This window comes from Fragaria vesca, linkage group LG5 (assembly GCF_000184155.1).
Source record: "Fragaria vesca subsp. vesca linkage group LG5, FraVesHawaii_1.0, whole genome shotgun sequence".
Classification (NCBI taxonomy): domain Eukaryota; kingdom Viridiplantae; phylum Streptophyta; class Magnoliopsida; order Rosales; family Rosaceae; genus Fragaria; species Fragaria vesca.
In genome coordinates, this window is record NC_020495.1 from 9,476,870 (window position 1) to 9,493,399 (window position 16,530).

The following is a 16,530-nucleotide window of genomic DNA, read 5'->3' on the forward strand; positions in this document are numbered from 1 at the left end:
AAAAGAAATGTTAGGTGAACCGCATATTCGGAAACCATCTAGCATATGGTTCCTCAAAATGTGTTCACTTAGCATTATTTGTCAAAAAATAGGATCGAATTGGTCCACGAATACATGTGTCGTATATATGGACGTATAACATGTTAAGCTAGCTGCCTAGCTCACTGTACGTATTTATCATATGAAACCTAGGGCGGTACCGGCATGTATGGCCGGCCGGCCAGGATATGGGACTATGGGAGCCAGCCAAGTAGCAGCCATAGCAATCCATGTTGAGGTAGCTAACTCGCTAACTCGGTCCCCGCTCTAGTCTAACTAGGGTCGACTTCAATCAGATATTTTCATATATAGTTTCAACTTTCAAGTTTCAACATCGACAAATTGATCCAGCACTAGCCTAGCTTACTGAACTTTCGCAAGTTTGCCCGGAAAGAAGCCAATAGTAAAACCACTGTTGTTGCGAGTCTAAATCCAATGAATGCGTAACTGTAATGGCAGTCAATCAAACTGTAGCTCATAACCTGGTGACGTTGTTTGGGATAGTTAAGTTTTGGTATTACGCACAAAGGCACTTGATGCTCCCTCTGATTTTACTAGCTAGCTAGCTAACACTGACCTGATCGATGTGGGTTCCGGTGAACTCCAAATTACTTATGACCCACGATTCAGACATGATATGCATCCATCGAATCAGTCCAACACTCCTCACTGACTACTCATGGGATCGATAGCTAGCTTGCGCTGCTGCAGTTTGATTAGGATGCTGACCGGCCGGCCTGTACCACTTTTGATAACGAGGACAACCTAGCTAGCTCAATGATTAACGCACTCCCGTCTATATACAGAGTTGCCAAAACTAAATTCCGAACATCGATTAATCTAACACGAAAACACAGAATCAATAGATCGCGAGTTCTCGGGAAAACTCTCCGACGTTCAAGTTCTGCAATAACGTACAGTTTCCTTAGGGTTTAGGGTTTAGAAAACGTTACATGTATGGATATATTCACAATGAAGATAAAGGAAATAAGTAAAAGACACAGAATAAGAGAGCTAGGGTGATGAAAAATTTGTTGGGACTTGGCATGCAGGCTGTGTTTTGAAACGTAGTGATGAGTAGCCAGTAAGCCATCAGCTTCAAGAATGAGGAATAAGAACAAGGGAAGAACAAGAAGGTAGCGAGCAGGCAACCAAAGGGTGCTGTGTGGGTGGGTGAGTGAGGTGGCTGGCTAGCGCACACCAGTAGTGCATGTCATGGTTCCCTGGGGTCAGACAACTCACACAACTAAGAGACCCCATCTCTAGCTAAGCTTGCTTATCGATCGGAGGAGGAGTTGGCCACTTTCTTCTCCATCACTACAAACAACCAACTGTTCGACCCTACCTTACCTAGAGATCTTTGTAAAATCACTACCACCCAATATTCATCCAAGCTAGCTAAATTATACTTGATCATGTCTTGTTCTCAAGTTAATTAAGTTGTTGTATAGAGGTTAAGGATCGAATCTAAATGTTACCATGCTTGTAGAACTATATTTATAGGCAATATAAAACCCAGATTGATTGATGTTGGTATACACAAGGATTAAAATATCGGTATCGGTAGATATATCTGTTCTTTGAAAAATGGAGATTTCGGATATATCGGGGAAACCTGGGAAAAAATATCGGTATTTTGGGAAGAATTTTTTTTTTCTAAAATATTTAATTTATTGGATTTATATATAAATATTACAAATATCAACTTCATCTATATCCAGAATGAGAATCTAGGTTGTTGATAAGAGTTATAAGACACACACTGATCCACAAAAGTACAATAATCAGACCAAGACATATGACTCATATAGTACAAATTGTAGTGTTGAATATGATAATCATATATGTCTTTAGAGCTGCCGACTGTTTCCCTTATAAGTGGATAGTAAGGATGAATCAAACTGGATGACTGATCACTTACTTCCGCGCATTGATTATAGCCATAAACATTATAGCCATATTGATTGTTGTCTTCTTGGGATTCATTTGAGGTTCTAATCCCACTACCTAAACTGATAGAATCAAAACTTAGCGTAACTGAAATTATAGCCATATTGATTGTTGTCTTCTTGGGATTCATTTGAGGTTCTAATCCCACTACCTAAACTGATAGAATCAAAACTTAGCGTAACTGAAGCAACATCTTAATCATCATTTAGACCTCTAGTCCTCCTCCTATACATGGTATCCTCTTGCACTCCATACCTAGTACTTCTATAGCCATGATCATGGGAGCCATGATCGTAATTTTCTTCAGATGAAAAATTGTTCAATCCACCAACTGTAGAAGATTGTCCATATACAAACCCGGTGCCGGTATTTCCACCACCTTTTCCCCTTCCACCATCTTCATCATCATCAGAACTATCTGGAGTTGCTGTGCCGTCCCATGCATCATCACTGTCTAAATTATCTTCTGGGTTTCCAACAACTTCTTTAGATAATACTCTTTCAATTTTTTACAGATATTTTTTTAATATGTCGGTGATATATCGAAAATATCATAAATGTCCGAGATATTTCCTAAATATCGGTGATATTTGACGATATTTCCTAAATATCGGGGAAATATTGTAGATACGGTGGAAGATAAGATATTGACCCCTATAGATATATCGGTCATTCGAAAAAGGGAGACATCGGAGGATATATCGGATATATCGCAGAGATTTTAATCCTTGGGTATACATTACAGCGAAGGAAGGCCCAGATGGCCGGTAAGCTTTTCTGAAAATGGTTATTTAGATCGGGAAGAGACAACCGCCACCAATCCAGAAACATTATGAACCGACCGTAGCCTGCATACGAAACTGTTACGCCCCTAATTTTAAATAAAAAATAATAATAGATTTGAGACATGATGACTGCTCAAAAAATTCAAATACATGTAAACATCTAAACTCAAATCTGAATTAAAACTGTCAATAAACCTAATCTTTGAGTCAAACATTACATTTCGATGTTTACATAAATTTGGATATCAAGTAAAACAAAACACTCTCTAAAAACTTATTACAACTCGTTAATACAACGACAAAATTGTTCAACTCTTAACAAAATAACTTTTAAACTTTTACGTCTCAACTTTGATAATTCTCACATGTAAGATCAACTCATACACCATGAATTGATACACTGGGATCGGGTTAAAAACCCAACTACATCTAGATTCAAGCTAATTACCACGTAAAAGCAGTGAGACTCCGCTAACCGGTCCGGTAGGGCTTTACGTTTAAATTAGCATGTTGTTTAAAGGTAATGACCGACGGCTCCACTCCACTCTCCACTAGTGTGTTGTTTATACAAATAGGGCCGGACTATTCGACAGGACCGCGGATGAAAGCGGCGTTCTTCTGATGGAAGATCAGATTTGGTTAGTTTGCTATTTAATTGCCTATATGACATTTTTTCTAACATGCTTTTCGGGCCATGACCTTGAATTGGTTTTAAAAACAAAATAAAAAGGGTAAAATGAATACGTTAAACGTCGAACAGTTCAACAGAGAATTTGAATCTTGGAAGGCAGAGATTTCATCTTGGTTGCAATAAAGTTGTGTGGAGGTTAAGCGACTCTTGCCCACATAAAGGACAGCCCTCTGCCTCAACCCCATGTATATATAGCTAAACAGCGTCTGCTTTGCTTTATATATATGCTTCTTTTCCTTCATCAATTAACTAAGCTAATAAGCTGAAAGCTCTCTTCCTTTCTCTTCTCTCAGACATCCCCCTGGTATTGGTATATCCTTGCCAGACGTACCGATATCGATCAATCCGAAATCGAGATGCGAATTAGTAGACCTTGTGCAAACTACCACTGCTTCTTTGCTTTACTACTCCCTGGCCATTCTTACCTCTTTCTGAACGTCGGAGTCAGTCAGTCAATCTCTCTTTGAATGTTCCTTTTCCTGTTTCTCTTATGTGATCTCCTAGCTGGCTAGCTTCCCTTTCAGGTTTATTTTTTTGTTGTAGTTAATTAATCATGCATTCATGGGAGTTTATGATCCAATTTTTTATGTGATCGATCCTTAATTAGCTGTTAATTACATCTTTGTCACCTCCATCGATCTGCCGTCACTCAGTCACTGCCGGATTTTCATCACCGGAGAGTAGCTAATGATTTGGTTGAGGTACTAATTAGGTCAAATTAACAGCTAATTTGTTCTGTTTGCTGATAATGATGGATTTAATTACTTTCAAGGTCCCTGATTAAAATGGCAGTTTTTGATGCTATTTTGGGTCGTCTCCTTTCTTTTTTATATTTTCCCACATTTTAAGAGATCCAGTTTGCCTTCCATTTCATGTAGAAGATCGATTCATGGTTTTTGACACATACTTCTTCTTACTCCATTTCTAGTTAATCCAGCCAGCTAGTTTCTTCAGTTCATCTGGTTACCCTAAAGATTGATCGTTCTTTTTATTTCATTTTTTTTGAATTGGTTTTCTGTGGTTTTGTATTTTTCGAAAAACCAAGTTGATCCAAGATGATGGGGGATGTACTGAAAAGAGCAAGATTGGAAACAGCAGTCTGGGCTGGAAAGCTGTTACTGCTCTGTGCAGGAATAGTTTCCACAATGGTATTTTTCAAAGTGGTAATCATTCCCTACCTCCTTAACCTCACTCTTTCTACTCTTCCCGACCTCTGGACCTCCCTCAGAAGCTACTGCCTCTCTCCACTTTACATCTACATCATCGTCAATTTTATCATCATAATCATCGCTGCCTCCTCCATATTTCAAAACCAAAAGCAAAAGCACCCCTCATCTGTGCCGTCCTCCTACAACTCCGTTAATAACCTAAACCATGCCAAGACTACTAGTATTGATCATGAAGATGACTACCATACTGTTATTGATGGTACAGCAGAGTACAACAGCAACAAGATCCAAACTAGTAGTCATTCCGAAAATGCAACTATTTCTCCTCTACCTTCGTTGCTCACTCATCAGTTTTCGAATGAAATGATCAGCTGGCACGACATCCACATAGTACAACAAGCTTCTACCGAAGAAGGAGATGAATCTATTACCGTGTCAGGTAATACTACCGCACCTTCACCGGAGGAACACTCCTCCAAGGAAGATTCTTGCCTGACGGAGAAGCCGGCCACCGAGGAGGAGGCGGAAGACAACACATTGGACACGACATGGAACGCCATTATGGAAAGGCAAGGCAAACCGATATGCAATCATCTTAAAAAGAGTGAGACTTGGGACACGCCGCCTCGGACGACTGGCTTGGTGAGAAGTAGTATTATTCCGGCCAGGGAGCTCGTTCAGGAGGATCATGTGTTAGATGATGATCATCATCAGGACATCAACAACAATAATGATAATGTTGTCGATGATCGAGTGGCATGGGCTCGGAAAGAGTTGAAGAAATCGGAAACTTTTAACGACAGGGTATCCATGATAAGGGAGAAGTCCATGACTCAGGAAGAGCTGAAACAGCGAGCTGAGGCCTTCATCAACAAGATCAACAATCAGATGAGGCTTCAGAGGCTAGAATCCGATCAACGTTTCAGGGACATGGTTAGCCGTGGTCTTTGATCAGTCACCTACCTCAATAATATCAATTAATTAGTTAGCTAGTTTTTTTCTTTAATCTGAATTATATTGTTCTTACTTCTTATATGCTTGTTTCTATATGCAAGTGTCATTCAGTTAGTGTTGCGTTGTATTATAATTAGTTGCAAAAAAGTACACAGAAGATAGATGGAGATTCTGCACTTATTTCTATCTTGTTTGTTATAGCAGTTGGTAGCTAAACCGCGCCCATTTTAAATTTTGTGAGGTACGTATAATATTAAGGTGCTTGTTAGAACTCTATAATCTATGTGTTATGGAATCTTTCTGTTGGAGTTTTGTTTTCTTTATATTATGTATGTAACCAGACAATGATCCAACAGCAACCACCTCCTTTTGCTAATTTGTGGATTAATATCACTTTACTAAATCCATATGTAGTTGCAAAGGTCCGTGTATGCTCAAAACAATCACAATTTTTGACGTCGAAACTGTCTGGCCTCACATACTTTATATTGTGTGTGCATGCATGTTTGTAGCACACTTGAGAAATATATCTAGCTAATCACTTAGGCAGCTAGATTGTGGAGCTTAAAATGGGAACTTGGTAGCAAGCGTGGATATCTACAGAATCCAATCCCAATTATGAAATGTCATTTTGGTTTTTTCTTGTAAGAAAACCGTGGAAGTTCTAAGTTATAGGGGTCTTCATGCTATTTGGTGATCAAAACTCCTCCGAACCATACATAGTATAAGGACGACATATGATGTAACGTGTATTTTGGCGTCCTCCTCCACCGAATCCGTTAGTGGTCAAACTCTGTGACATTTTTGGGCCCTGAAAGTAAATTTGCTGGATAGAGCCTAGACATTGTAAATGGACCCAAGTCACTGAAGCATTATAACAGGACCCATGCCAGATTGAAAGGGAAAAGGTGGAGAGGAAGAAAAAGTTGAGGACTAGAAAATGTTGGAGTTTTCTCTTATAGAATTACAGATTTAGAGGCACTACTATGATATATAGATTGGCTGGGTGCCAACTCCCCCAAATGAGCTGGTTGAAAGCGCCATTAGGCACCTACTATAGCACTACCATCTTGGATTGTGGAACAAGAAAAACCGAAAGGGCTTTTTGACCTAAAATCGTGAACGTAAAGTAATAATGGGCCATTGAATATTATCAATTCAGCCCAGTATTGAAAGAGATACATTTGGCCCATTTCTTGCTGACTCATGAACAAATGAATCTCCCCGAGATTATAGGAGGAGCCGAGGAGGAGGTAGGTTTGGGTCCTTTGGGATGGATCAAGTGGTTGATAGTTTTGATACGAGATGCTGTTCTAGAGAATTACCAAGCAGTCTTATGTATCTGAAATGATTACATCTAGGACGATACCCTTTTGTTATGCTGTAATTTTGGTTTAATTATACATAATTACTGCAATATGAATACGTCAATAGTGCAGTAATTTTGATTCAATTACAAGTAGAATGAATATATGACATATCATATATAGACAACATACCCCTTCATTATGAACTCAATTAGCTCGGATTTCATAAGGCAATATGAGGTGAATTTGAGACGAGGATCCGGATCCCGGTTGTAAACGGTTGTTGCTATACGTAAGTACATTGTTAATTCTTGCAGTACGTCCATGGCTCCATCAATTTGCATTTTGTTCTTTTGGGGGGAATGCATGTAATTTGTTACCTTGTTTATCATGAGTATGTGTGAGATGATGGTAAACAACATACGGAAAATTATAGTATGCAGCGCTGTATGCTATGCAACCTGCTTTTTATAGAGAACTTCTCAATATCAGCCTTTGTAAAACACATGCAATCCACCCTCTATTAGAGTATTAGAGTATGTATGTGTAGTCGGTTGTGCATAAAACAACCTCCCAAGCCTGTAAACCAGCAGACATTCCACCACAATTCCACCAGAATCGAGGCCGCCCCGAAGTATCCACCAATAAGTAGGGTGGGCCGGGCCGAGCCGACCCTGGCGGCAGTATTGGGTTGGGGGTGGACTCAGAAGCTATAAGGGAGTTGGATGTGAAGTAACAACAAAGACAGTTGTCCCACATCCGTTTTCAAGTGAAGAGAATCCACTCTGGGCCATAAATATGACCCAACCGCTAGTTTGTCAGGTATCATAACTATCCTCAGTAATTACATTCAACTACCATATACTGACTTAAGTTTCGGAGGAGGAAAGACCGGAAGCTCCCGGTCCCCTTTGTTATTGCAGGTCAGCAAGAAGATAGCAGACCATCCATATGACACAGTATAAGCTTCTGCGAACCCGTTCGGAATTGTACAGAAACATTTGGCGCCGTCTGTGGGAACGATATATGTGGGGCAATTCCTTTGCCACCGACCCCCGGCAAGCACAACCTTCGCGCGCCAATTGTTGTTAATAGATGTAGGCAGATCCGTAACGGGAGGCAAGTAATCCTAAGCGGCGAAGGAAACACACCAGGCGCAATTCTGCTTTTTTGAGTACGAGAGGCGGTAGAGGGCTCGGAACTCGTTGATAGTTGGAAACCCCATCTCGGACAAGTAATACAGGCAACCAAGTGACAACAACTGGCGCCATTGGTTTAGGGGAATCTGCCCGGGAGCTAACTGAAGCATGCTCAGCAGGTACTGCACGCACTGAGGAAGCGGGATAGAGAAACCATTCCTAAACATGTGCTCGTGCACAGCAACGAAGCCATCTCTCAGGCAGCACACTAACTCGCCCTTGTAAATGCCGCGAAGTGTAATCGTATCCGGGATGCCCCAGTCTTCGCGGAATTGGTTGATCTCGGCCGGGGTCATGCTGCCCTCTGGTTCGTCACACACAGTTCCATCCTCCAAGATATATCGCCTGGACGAGTTGATGACGTTCGTCATCGGGACACCGTGAAAAACTCCCTCGCCCAGTTCACTTGCCGGGCGGGTACTCCAATCGAAGACGGTTCACCCAGGCGGGATGGCCTACTAATATACTCCTCCATCCTCTCGTCGTCATCCATTATCGGTCGAGAGGATGTGCTAGCCCCACTTAAGTCGGTTGTACTTCGGGAATCCATCTACCCTAATATAAGCAAACCCCAAGGGTTATTAGTGTGCGCCGCCGGGAGCAGGCGCAAAGGAAAAACAGAAACAGCCTAAATTCAGAAAGACCTAGAATCCTAAAATCCTAACATTCCCAGTGTCATCCAAAGCCACACAAAAGCAACACAAACGCAGGGAAAACCACAGCAGAGGCAAAAGCATAAACAAACATCACTGGAGCGGAACAAAGCGCAACAGAATGAAGAAAACCTTACCAGAAATTCGACATCGTAGCAACGCTGACAACGCAGACGTCGGAAAACACCTTGCAATCGCAGGGTTGAGAGCAAGCAGAGAACAGCAAGAGAGAGCAGAAAAGAGAGAAAGCAGAGAGAAGCACAGAACAACAAATAGAGTAAAGTGAGAGTGAAGACGAAAAACAAAAGGGGGGAAGAATTTATACACGACCAGCGAACAGTCGCCTCGGTCCACAAACCGACGCATTAAAAAACCAATACCCGAAAACGAGGCACCCCTAGCCAGCCGATCAAAACCGCAAGATGGTGCCACGTAGCTTAACTGTCGTAGCTTCTTGAAGAAGGAAAGAGTGAGGCGACGTGCATTAATTGCTTGGCAGTTGCCTAGGAATATCGCGACATTTGGCGTACATGCATTTAATGCCCCTGCCACTGCTCTGTGTACACTCCCAAGTGTAAGACCAATCTCGGGTGAGAGTCACCGAGATCATGAAGCGTACATGTAAGACCCATCTCGGGTAAAAGTCACCGAGATCATGATGCGCAAGTGTAAGACCCATCTCGAGTGAGAGTCACCGAGATCATGAAGCGCAAGTGTAAGACCCATCTCGGGTACGAGTCAACGAGATCAGGAAGCGCCCGTGTAAGACCAATCTCGGGTAACAGTCACCGAGATCATGAAGCGCATTTGTAAGACCAATCTCGGGTGAGAATCACCGAGATCGTAAGACCCGGCGTAAGACCAATCTTGGGTAAGTCACCGACAATGTTCGGTCAAGGAACGACCCATCCCAGATAAGTATCACCAGAGGGAAGCATGTAACAACTGCCTTTCGAAATGTTCAGTCCCGGGTCAGTGTTTCCGGGACACCGGGGAAGGGCAATTTATATCGTCTCTTTAATAACGGAGCAAGTGGCTTGATAAACCACTGGCGGCGATAACACCCCGTCACTCGAGTAGCAACACCGGATGAGGAAAGGGTTCGCTACCTTTGTCCAGGAAAGACTGTAACACTCGTTTAAATCACGTCATGAGTCCGAACTTGGGGGGACTATGGGCGGGATATACTTGAAGTATACTGGTCTACGGGCTTGTTTTAGCAAGTCCCCACTCAAGATGTGTCTTGAACGGGAACTTGGGGGGACTTGTAGTCGGTTGTGCATAAAACAACCTCCTAAGCCCGTAAACCAGCATGCATTCCACCAGAACCGAGGCCGCCCTGAAGTATCCACCAATAAGTAGGGTGGGCCGGGCCCGACCCTGGCGACAGTATTGGGTTGGGGGTGGACTCAGAAGCTATAAGGGAGTTGGATGTGAAGTAACAGCAAAGACAGTTGTCCCACATCGGTTTTCAGGTGAAGAGAATCCACTCTGGGCTATAAATATGGCCCAGCCGCTAGTTTGTCAGGTATCATAACTATCCTCAGTAATTACATCCAACTACCATATACTGACTTAAGTTTCGGAGGAGGAAAGACCGGAAGCTCCCGGTCCCCTTTGTTATTGCAGGTCAGCAAGAAGATAGCAGACCATCCATATGACACAGTATAAGCTTCTGCGAACCCGTTCGGGATTGTACAGAAATAGTATGTTATGCCGTGCTGCACAACAGACATACCCAACAACATACTAGTCCGGACAAGTATTTTTCCTAAAGAAAAGCAAGATAATTCATGAAATTGTGTTTTACCGAGAATATATAGTTTAACCTTGAAGTGCGGAGGAAACAAAAGGGAGAAAATTTGAAAGAGGAATACAAGACACGTGTCCGAGTGATAGAAATTCAAATACAAAGTTTCTAGTTTCTACAAAAAAGGAGTTGTTGCGGAATTTTGGGTGAGATTGATTTTGTGTGTTTGTTTCTCTGAGAGTTATAATTTCCCCTAATTCATACGACACAAACACTCAAAACTCTGAAAGTCTGAATTGAGAAAAGTAGCGTAGGTGGCCATGGCAACTCTTTCCCTTTAATTTGCTTCCCCAAGACTCTTACTCACTCGCAGAGTCACATCCCTACGTTACCAGTAGCTGGCCTGGCTTGGCATTTCAACCAGAAATCGTGTATGCTCATCCAAGATCCAACTAGTTGAGTATTGAAGCTTGCTCGTCTTTCACATTCCATTTCGGTAACTACTCCTCCATCTCTATCTTTTTCATCATCTCATGTCCATCTCTGTCGTCAGTCACTGTTGCTTTTCCCATTTTACATGCTCGTAAGTTTTCTCCGCTTCATTCATATCATTAGCAGTATCTGTATCACATGTATGCATGTTTTTCTTTCAATCTCTTTTCATTTTCTTGATGTTTTTGTTGTTCTTTTTGTTGTATCCTAGCCCTGGCATCTGAAACACAGCAGGCTGATCTGGATTCTGAGAAATTTGCCTTGTTTGTTTTTTTCCGGTCAAGCATATATAAGATTAGATGGTAAAGTTATTCTGGTTAAGTTTTACTGGTGTGGTAGAAATGAAATAAAAGATAAATGATGTCTCTTTTTGGTTGGAATTACATAAACATGCACTGGGAATTGAGCAAGGTGATCACTGTTCATTGAAAATGACCATACATAATCTTAGTCTGGAAGACTTGTTGATGTTTCTGTTTCACTTTTCACTTGCTGTACTATACTATATATTCTCAGATTTTTCTCCTCGAGATCTGCGCACGATGAATTATTGATGTTGGTCGTATAGCTTGTTCATTTGCTTACGCCAAACTCATATCATTGTACGTTTATGCATGCCAGTAACCTTTCTTGGTTTCCATTCTTCTTCTTCTTCTGTGTTCTCCATCCGGCCTCTTTTTCAAATTCATATTCTGCTTCACTTTTCTACTACCCTTTTGTTCTCTTTTGTGTTTTGAAAGCATGCAAATTTGAAAATCGAAATGGTTCTGTGTGTCAGTAACGTCGACGTGGTGACAATGGGGAAACCAGCAGCATCATCATCGTCGTCGTCGTCATCTGCTTCTTCTGTTCAAACTCATCACGACTCAGCTCCGGCTAGTCCAACAAGCACAAGGAAGATGAGCTTAATAAGCACCAACCCGACCACCATGGCCACCACCGCCAAACCGACCTGGCTCCTCTCCAACCTTGCCGGTACGTACCCATCAATTATTTTCCTTCATTTACTCTCTATATCTACCACGTACCACCGACTAAAATATTATCTCACTCTTTAATTCCTTCCCTTATTTGTTTCTGGTCGTCAGTGCATTATTAACCATTTTTAGCATGCCTGGTTTAATTCTTTGCAAGAATATATCAAACCAAACCTTCTTTGTGCTTCACTTTTGTCCACGAATCAAATGGGGCTATGTATTTTGAATTTTGAAACTGTGGGATTTCAGAAAGCAACAAATTCAACTACCAAGTAGACTGTAAAAAGTGAAAGAATGCCTTTGCCTTGTTGCAGTATACTATTGATTCTGTTGATCTGAATCATCTGATTATGACCTTTCTGTTTATGCGTCTCTTTCGTTGCACATTTCTCCAGGAGGACCCCCAAGCTATATAGCTTTGGCCCTCTTATTTATTATGAACAAATGACAGTTTTCATCCTTTCACCCTTTTGGAAATTCAAATTCTTGGGACATTGTTTGTTTCTTCAACTTGGTACACACTACACAGACCCTTCATCCAACTCACCATTTTATCGATACAAAGATATGATATAGGGTTAGATATAACGTTTAAAGCAATTTTCCATGTTCACTCAACTAGTTAAACAATCACCGGTAATGCTTGAGAAACTGTATCAAGTATACTTCATACCATAACTGAATGGGGTTGATTTAGTGGAAACATGTTATGTTATAAGTGAGGCTGACTCTGCAAGAATTCTTCTAATATAACATGAGGTATTTGATCTGATCCTCAACTTGTGAAAAACGTTAAAAAGAGACCCTAGCTAAATTGCTACCGGCTCAGTCGGCCGCAATTTTTTTAACAAAAAAAGGTGTTGCATAGCTGGTTCGTTTTGGGGGAATTGGGGCCTGACCTAGCCTTCCAAGTAGTAATAGTAATCTGGATGAAGACCAAAGAGAAGTATGACACGTGCGAAGGGGCAAATGGAAACGGGCTGGCCTTGTTCATTTTGTTGTTTTCTGGTTGTTTCCGGATCCATGACCCTGAACATACTCAACATTACAGACAAGGCCAACTGGGTACTAGGGTTAAAGCAAACTGCCTCTTTTGTAACACCTCTGGCTTTACCATCCATAATTTCAAATTCTCCAGTCAGTCTATATTCCCTCGTCTAACTCAAAACTTGATGTGTGTACGTGATTTGTTTGTTTCCCTGATTCTATTTTTCGTTGCTGACAAATTGATCATGGATGCCTTGTTTGTTTGTATGTATGTAAGATGTGGAAGAGAGGATGAAGATGGTAGCATTGAACAGTAACAGTAAAAGTACTAAGACTCCTGAAGATCAAGACACTGGGGACACCTTCGCGGAGAGAGCTGAAGCTTACTACAAAACACGCCCTCAGCTGCTCTCCCTACTTCAAGACCTGTACAATTCCTATCTCACACTATCTGACCGTTACATTCAAACAATCGCCAAAACTACTAGTCTGAGTCAGAGTCAGAGTTTCCATCCTCCTCGTCGACAATCTTCTCAGACCTCAACCATTGAATACTATGATTACTATGAACTGCAAGATCAATATGAAACTAGCCAGAATGATTCAGATGTGGAGAGTACCGTCTCTTATCAGCAACATCTCTTATCACTACTTGCTCAAGATGACAATGATGATAATACCACCATGGCATCCTTTGATGCAATTGTCGCGGAGATTGTGATAAAAAATGTGGAATGTGATATTCTACTTCATGAGGTCAATGCATCAGAGAGGCAACAAAATGAATCGTCGAGGAAGATAGAGTTGCAGAAGAGCTTGCTTGAGGTTTTGGAGTCTGAAAGGCTCATCCTACTGAATGAGAATTCTAAATTGGGTTACAGAGTGGGTGCATTGGTGGAAGAGAACAAAGCTCTTGCTTCTGAGTCTATGTTCATGAGGAGGAAGGCCGGTGAGCTAGCTAGGTGTTTGCTCCAAATGAGAGAGGATCGCAGGGTCAGCATGCTCAGCCGTAAGATAGAGGACCTCCAGGGACAGATTTATGGACTGGAGAAGCGCAACAAGGAGTACTACCAGCAACTTGTCAGTAAAGACCACTCGCAACAAGGATCAGTTGAAGAAGAGAGGATTAGTAGCATCAACAAGAAGAAGACAAGAAAGGGGATTGGTAGAAGTAGTAATGAGGTGGATTTGCACGTTTGTTTCCAAATAGGGAAGACGAAGAGGAGAGGTGGTACTGTTACGAGGGGTACTGGCGCCGACAAGAAAGGTTCTAGTTGGTGGGGAAAGATCAAGAACATGGACTTGTTTCTGTGTGGACTTAACCCAACTTCTGCTGCTTGAATGCTTGATGATGGTGTCTGATTGCTTCAGAAACTTGAACCTATGGACTGGAATTAGAGAATAACTTTTTAACGATCAGTCTCTTTATATTTAGTTATCGTTTGCTAGAATGAACTCCGTGGTGTACCCTCTACACTTCATGGTGACCTGGCCTTGAGATATTTTGTTGAAGTTGAAGACTTATATGCTTGTAGCTAGTAACATTCAGTGTTTTGAGTTCCCCTATCTATATGCTTATTCCATTCAAGATTCTTGTTTATTTCTCAAAGAGACATTTTACCAATCAATCAGAGTTTCATAGGCTGCAACTTACAGTTCCCAGTAAAAGGATTTCAACAGCGTTCTAAACAACATAGCCTAAATTGAGACAGTCTCAATACTGTCAAAACTCAATCATCTCATATGTAATACTGGGCTAAAAGAGACTAGTATTTGCTTCTCCTTTTCTTCATTAGATTTTTTTCTTGTCACTAATATGCCTGTTGAACTTATCATGTAGACCTATAATATGAACAAGACAGACAAATTTGCAAAGAATAGACATTATATATGACTAATGACTTTTGTCGTCACAGTTCTGTAACTGATGTATACATGATTTCAGACATTGCAGATCTTAGGACTTAAGTAGGTGCAGCAGTGAGTTTCTCAAGGTTTGCCATCCGAGCCTGCATAAGTAGTTGAGAAAATATGACGATATAGCCAGGCACAGCGCAGGCAGAGATCATGAAAATGAGTGTAGGCAATTTTGCAACAGAGTCCATGAAGAAATTTTGTATGAACACAGTCACCAGAAATTTTGTATGAACACAGTCCCCCGCCATTTTCAAATTGATGCATGTTTAAGTAAAAGTTCTAAGCTTTATACAATCTTCAAAGCTTTTTTAATGAACCAAGATGATCTTAAATCTCTGTGACTCTGTCAATCCTAACATTCTTATGAATCTACATGTAGCATAACATACCTTGAAAGACTTGGAGCGTCGAATGGAAGGATCTATGTGTAGAGCTGTCAAATATGACTTGTGAGCTGAATCAAATTGACTCATTGCCAAGAATGCATCACCTTGGCAAATATAAGCCTGCAAAATTAACGCAATTCATGAACAAACTGTCAAGCCAAATAAGAAGACTTGAAACCAGATTTTTTCAATAATCTGGTCAATAGAAGAGTATGTGATTATGTAACTAGGTAGCTAAGCTATAAGAAGCACCTCCGGATAAAGAGGATTCAATTCCAAAGCTTGTGCGGCATCTTCAAGCGCCCCAGAATGATTTCCCAATGCTAATCTTGCAATAGACCTGTATGTGATTATTGAAGGAATGAACCCCTGAATGAAACTCATCAAGATATATAATTGATAGGACAGGGGAAGGTGAAACATCAAAATAATATAGCAAATTAACTGATAGCTAACACTAAAGTTACACTAGTTACCTGTCCTTGAATGTTATATGAATACCACCAATTGGTCTTAATTCTATAGCCTGCAACAACCATTAACAGAATTTCAAGAACTGGGATTGAAATGATAACTAGAGCTACGTAATTAGTACTTGGTAATTAGTAACAAAAATTTACAAGTAATTAATTTAAGGACCTGTGTGAGGAAGAGCTCAGCCTGCGATAAATTGTTGTTGCTGAGCTCAATCTCAGCTTTATTCCTTAACGCAAGCGCTTCCAAACTCTTGTCAGCAGCGGCGGAATCCCAAGCTCCTCCGCACAGTGCTACGAGAACCTCAGCGGCTCGAGACATGGTGCCGCAGTGACCGACCAAAGTGCCGGTGGGTAGTGCCACCAGGTTGGGGCCGTTGCCGCAGCGGTTCAAACATCCACAGGACTTGACGGCGACGGTGGGGGGAGCTAGAGCCGTGATGGTCTCAAGGGTCTGCATGGAGCCTTGTCTACGGCAGCTCCTGTTGGTGCAGACCCGGATTTCCTGGATTTCCGACGTGATGAAACTAGAGCGTCGTCTTGGTGTGGGATTGGAAGTGATGAAGATGGAGTGAGACTTGTTGGAAGTTGTAGGTGGAGGAAAGACGGCCTCCATTTGTAGCTGGACGCGGTGGTCTGGTCTTGTGTTGTACCACACAGTTTGTTGACATGATCGAGTTGAACACAGTAGCTAGACTTATCGGGAGACGCTGCAACTTGAAACTTACTACAGTACAAGATGACAAATTGCTTGATGAAAGTAAAAATCGTGGAAGCGAGTCAAGCTTCAAAGTTACTCCG

The 16,530-nt window shown here is 41.5% G+C and overlaps 3 protein-coding genes across 3 annotated transcripts; 2 read left to right on the forward strand and 1 right to left on the reverse strand.

The window, feature by feature from the left end:
* Positions 1-4,523: 4,523 nt before the first annotated feature.
* On the forward strand, positions 4,524-5,585 carry LOC101308473. Its single transcript, XM_004301174.1, has one exon. It carries the CDS (start codon positions 4,524-4,526, stop codon positions 5,583-5,585), a length of 1,062 nt encoding a protein of 353 aa, XP_004301222.1.
* Positions 5,586-11,538: 5,953 nt separating this feature from the next.
* On the forward strand, positions 11,539-14,614 carry LOC101314662. Its single transcript, XM_004299425.1, has 3 exons — positions 11,539-11,591; positions 11,768-11,964; positions 13,231-14,614. Exons 2-3 carry the CDS (start codon positions 11,787-11,789, stop codon positions 14,292-14,294), a joined length of 1,242 nt encoding a protein of 413 aa, XP_004299473.1. The 5' UTR covers positions 11,539-11,591; positions 11,768-11,786; the 3' UTR covers positions 14,295-14,614.
* A 76-nt stretch (positions 14,615-14,690) lies between these two features.
* Positions 14,691-16,463, reverse strand: LOC101314951 (tetratricopeptide repeat protein 1-like). Its single transcript, XM_004299426.1, has 5 exons — positions 15,896-16,463; positions 15,733-15,782; positions 15,509-15,596; positions 15,260-15,376; positions 14,691-14,962 (listed from the first exon to the last, which is right to left on the reverse strand). Exons 1-5 carry the CDS (start codon positions 16,343-16,345, stop codon positions 14,918-14,920), a joined length of 750 nt encoding a protein of 249 aa, XP_004299474.1. The 5' UTR covers positions 16,346-16,463; the 3' UTR covers positions 14,691-14,917.
* Positions 16,464-16,530: the final 67 nt, after the last annotated feature.

Coding starts and splice junctions, on each gene's coding strand:
- LOC101308473 (XM_004301174.1), top strand. CDS start 4,524: ATGGGGGATGTACTGAAAAGAGCAAGATTGGAAACAGCAGTCTGGGCT.
- LOC101314662 (XM_004299425.1), top strand. CDS start 11,787: ATGGGGAAACCAGCAGCATCATCATCGTCGTCGTCGTCATCTGCTTCT. Junction 11,965..13,230: donor GCTCCTCTCCAACCTTGCCG/GTACGTACCCAT, acceptor TATGTATGTAAG/ATGTGGAAGAGAGGATGAAG.
- LOC101314951 (XM_004299426.1), bottom strand. CDS start 16,345: ATGGAGGCCGTCTTTCCTCCACCTACAACTTCCAACAAGTCTCACTCC. Junction 15,377..15,508: donor TGAATCCTCTTTATCCGGAG/GTGCTTCTTATA, acceptor TTAATTTTGCAG/GCTTATATTTGCCAAGGTGA. Junction 14,963..15,259: donor GACGCTCCAAGTCTTTCAAG/GTATGTTATGCT, acceptor CTACTTATGCAG/GCTCGGATGGCAAACCTTGA.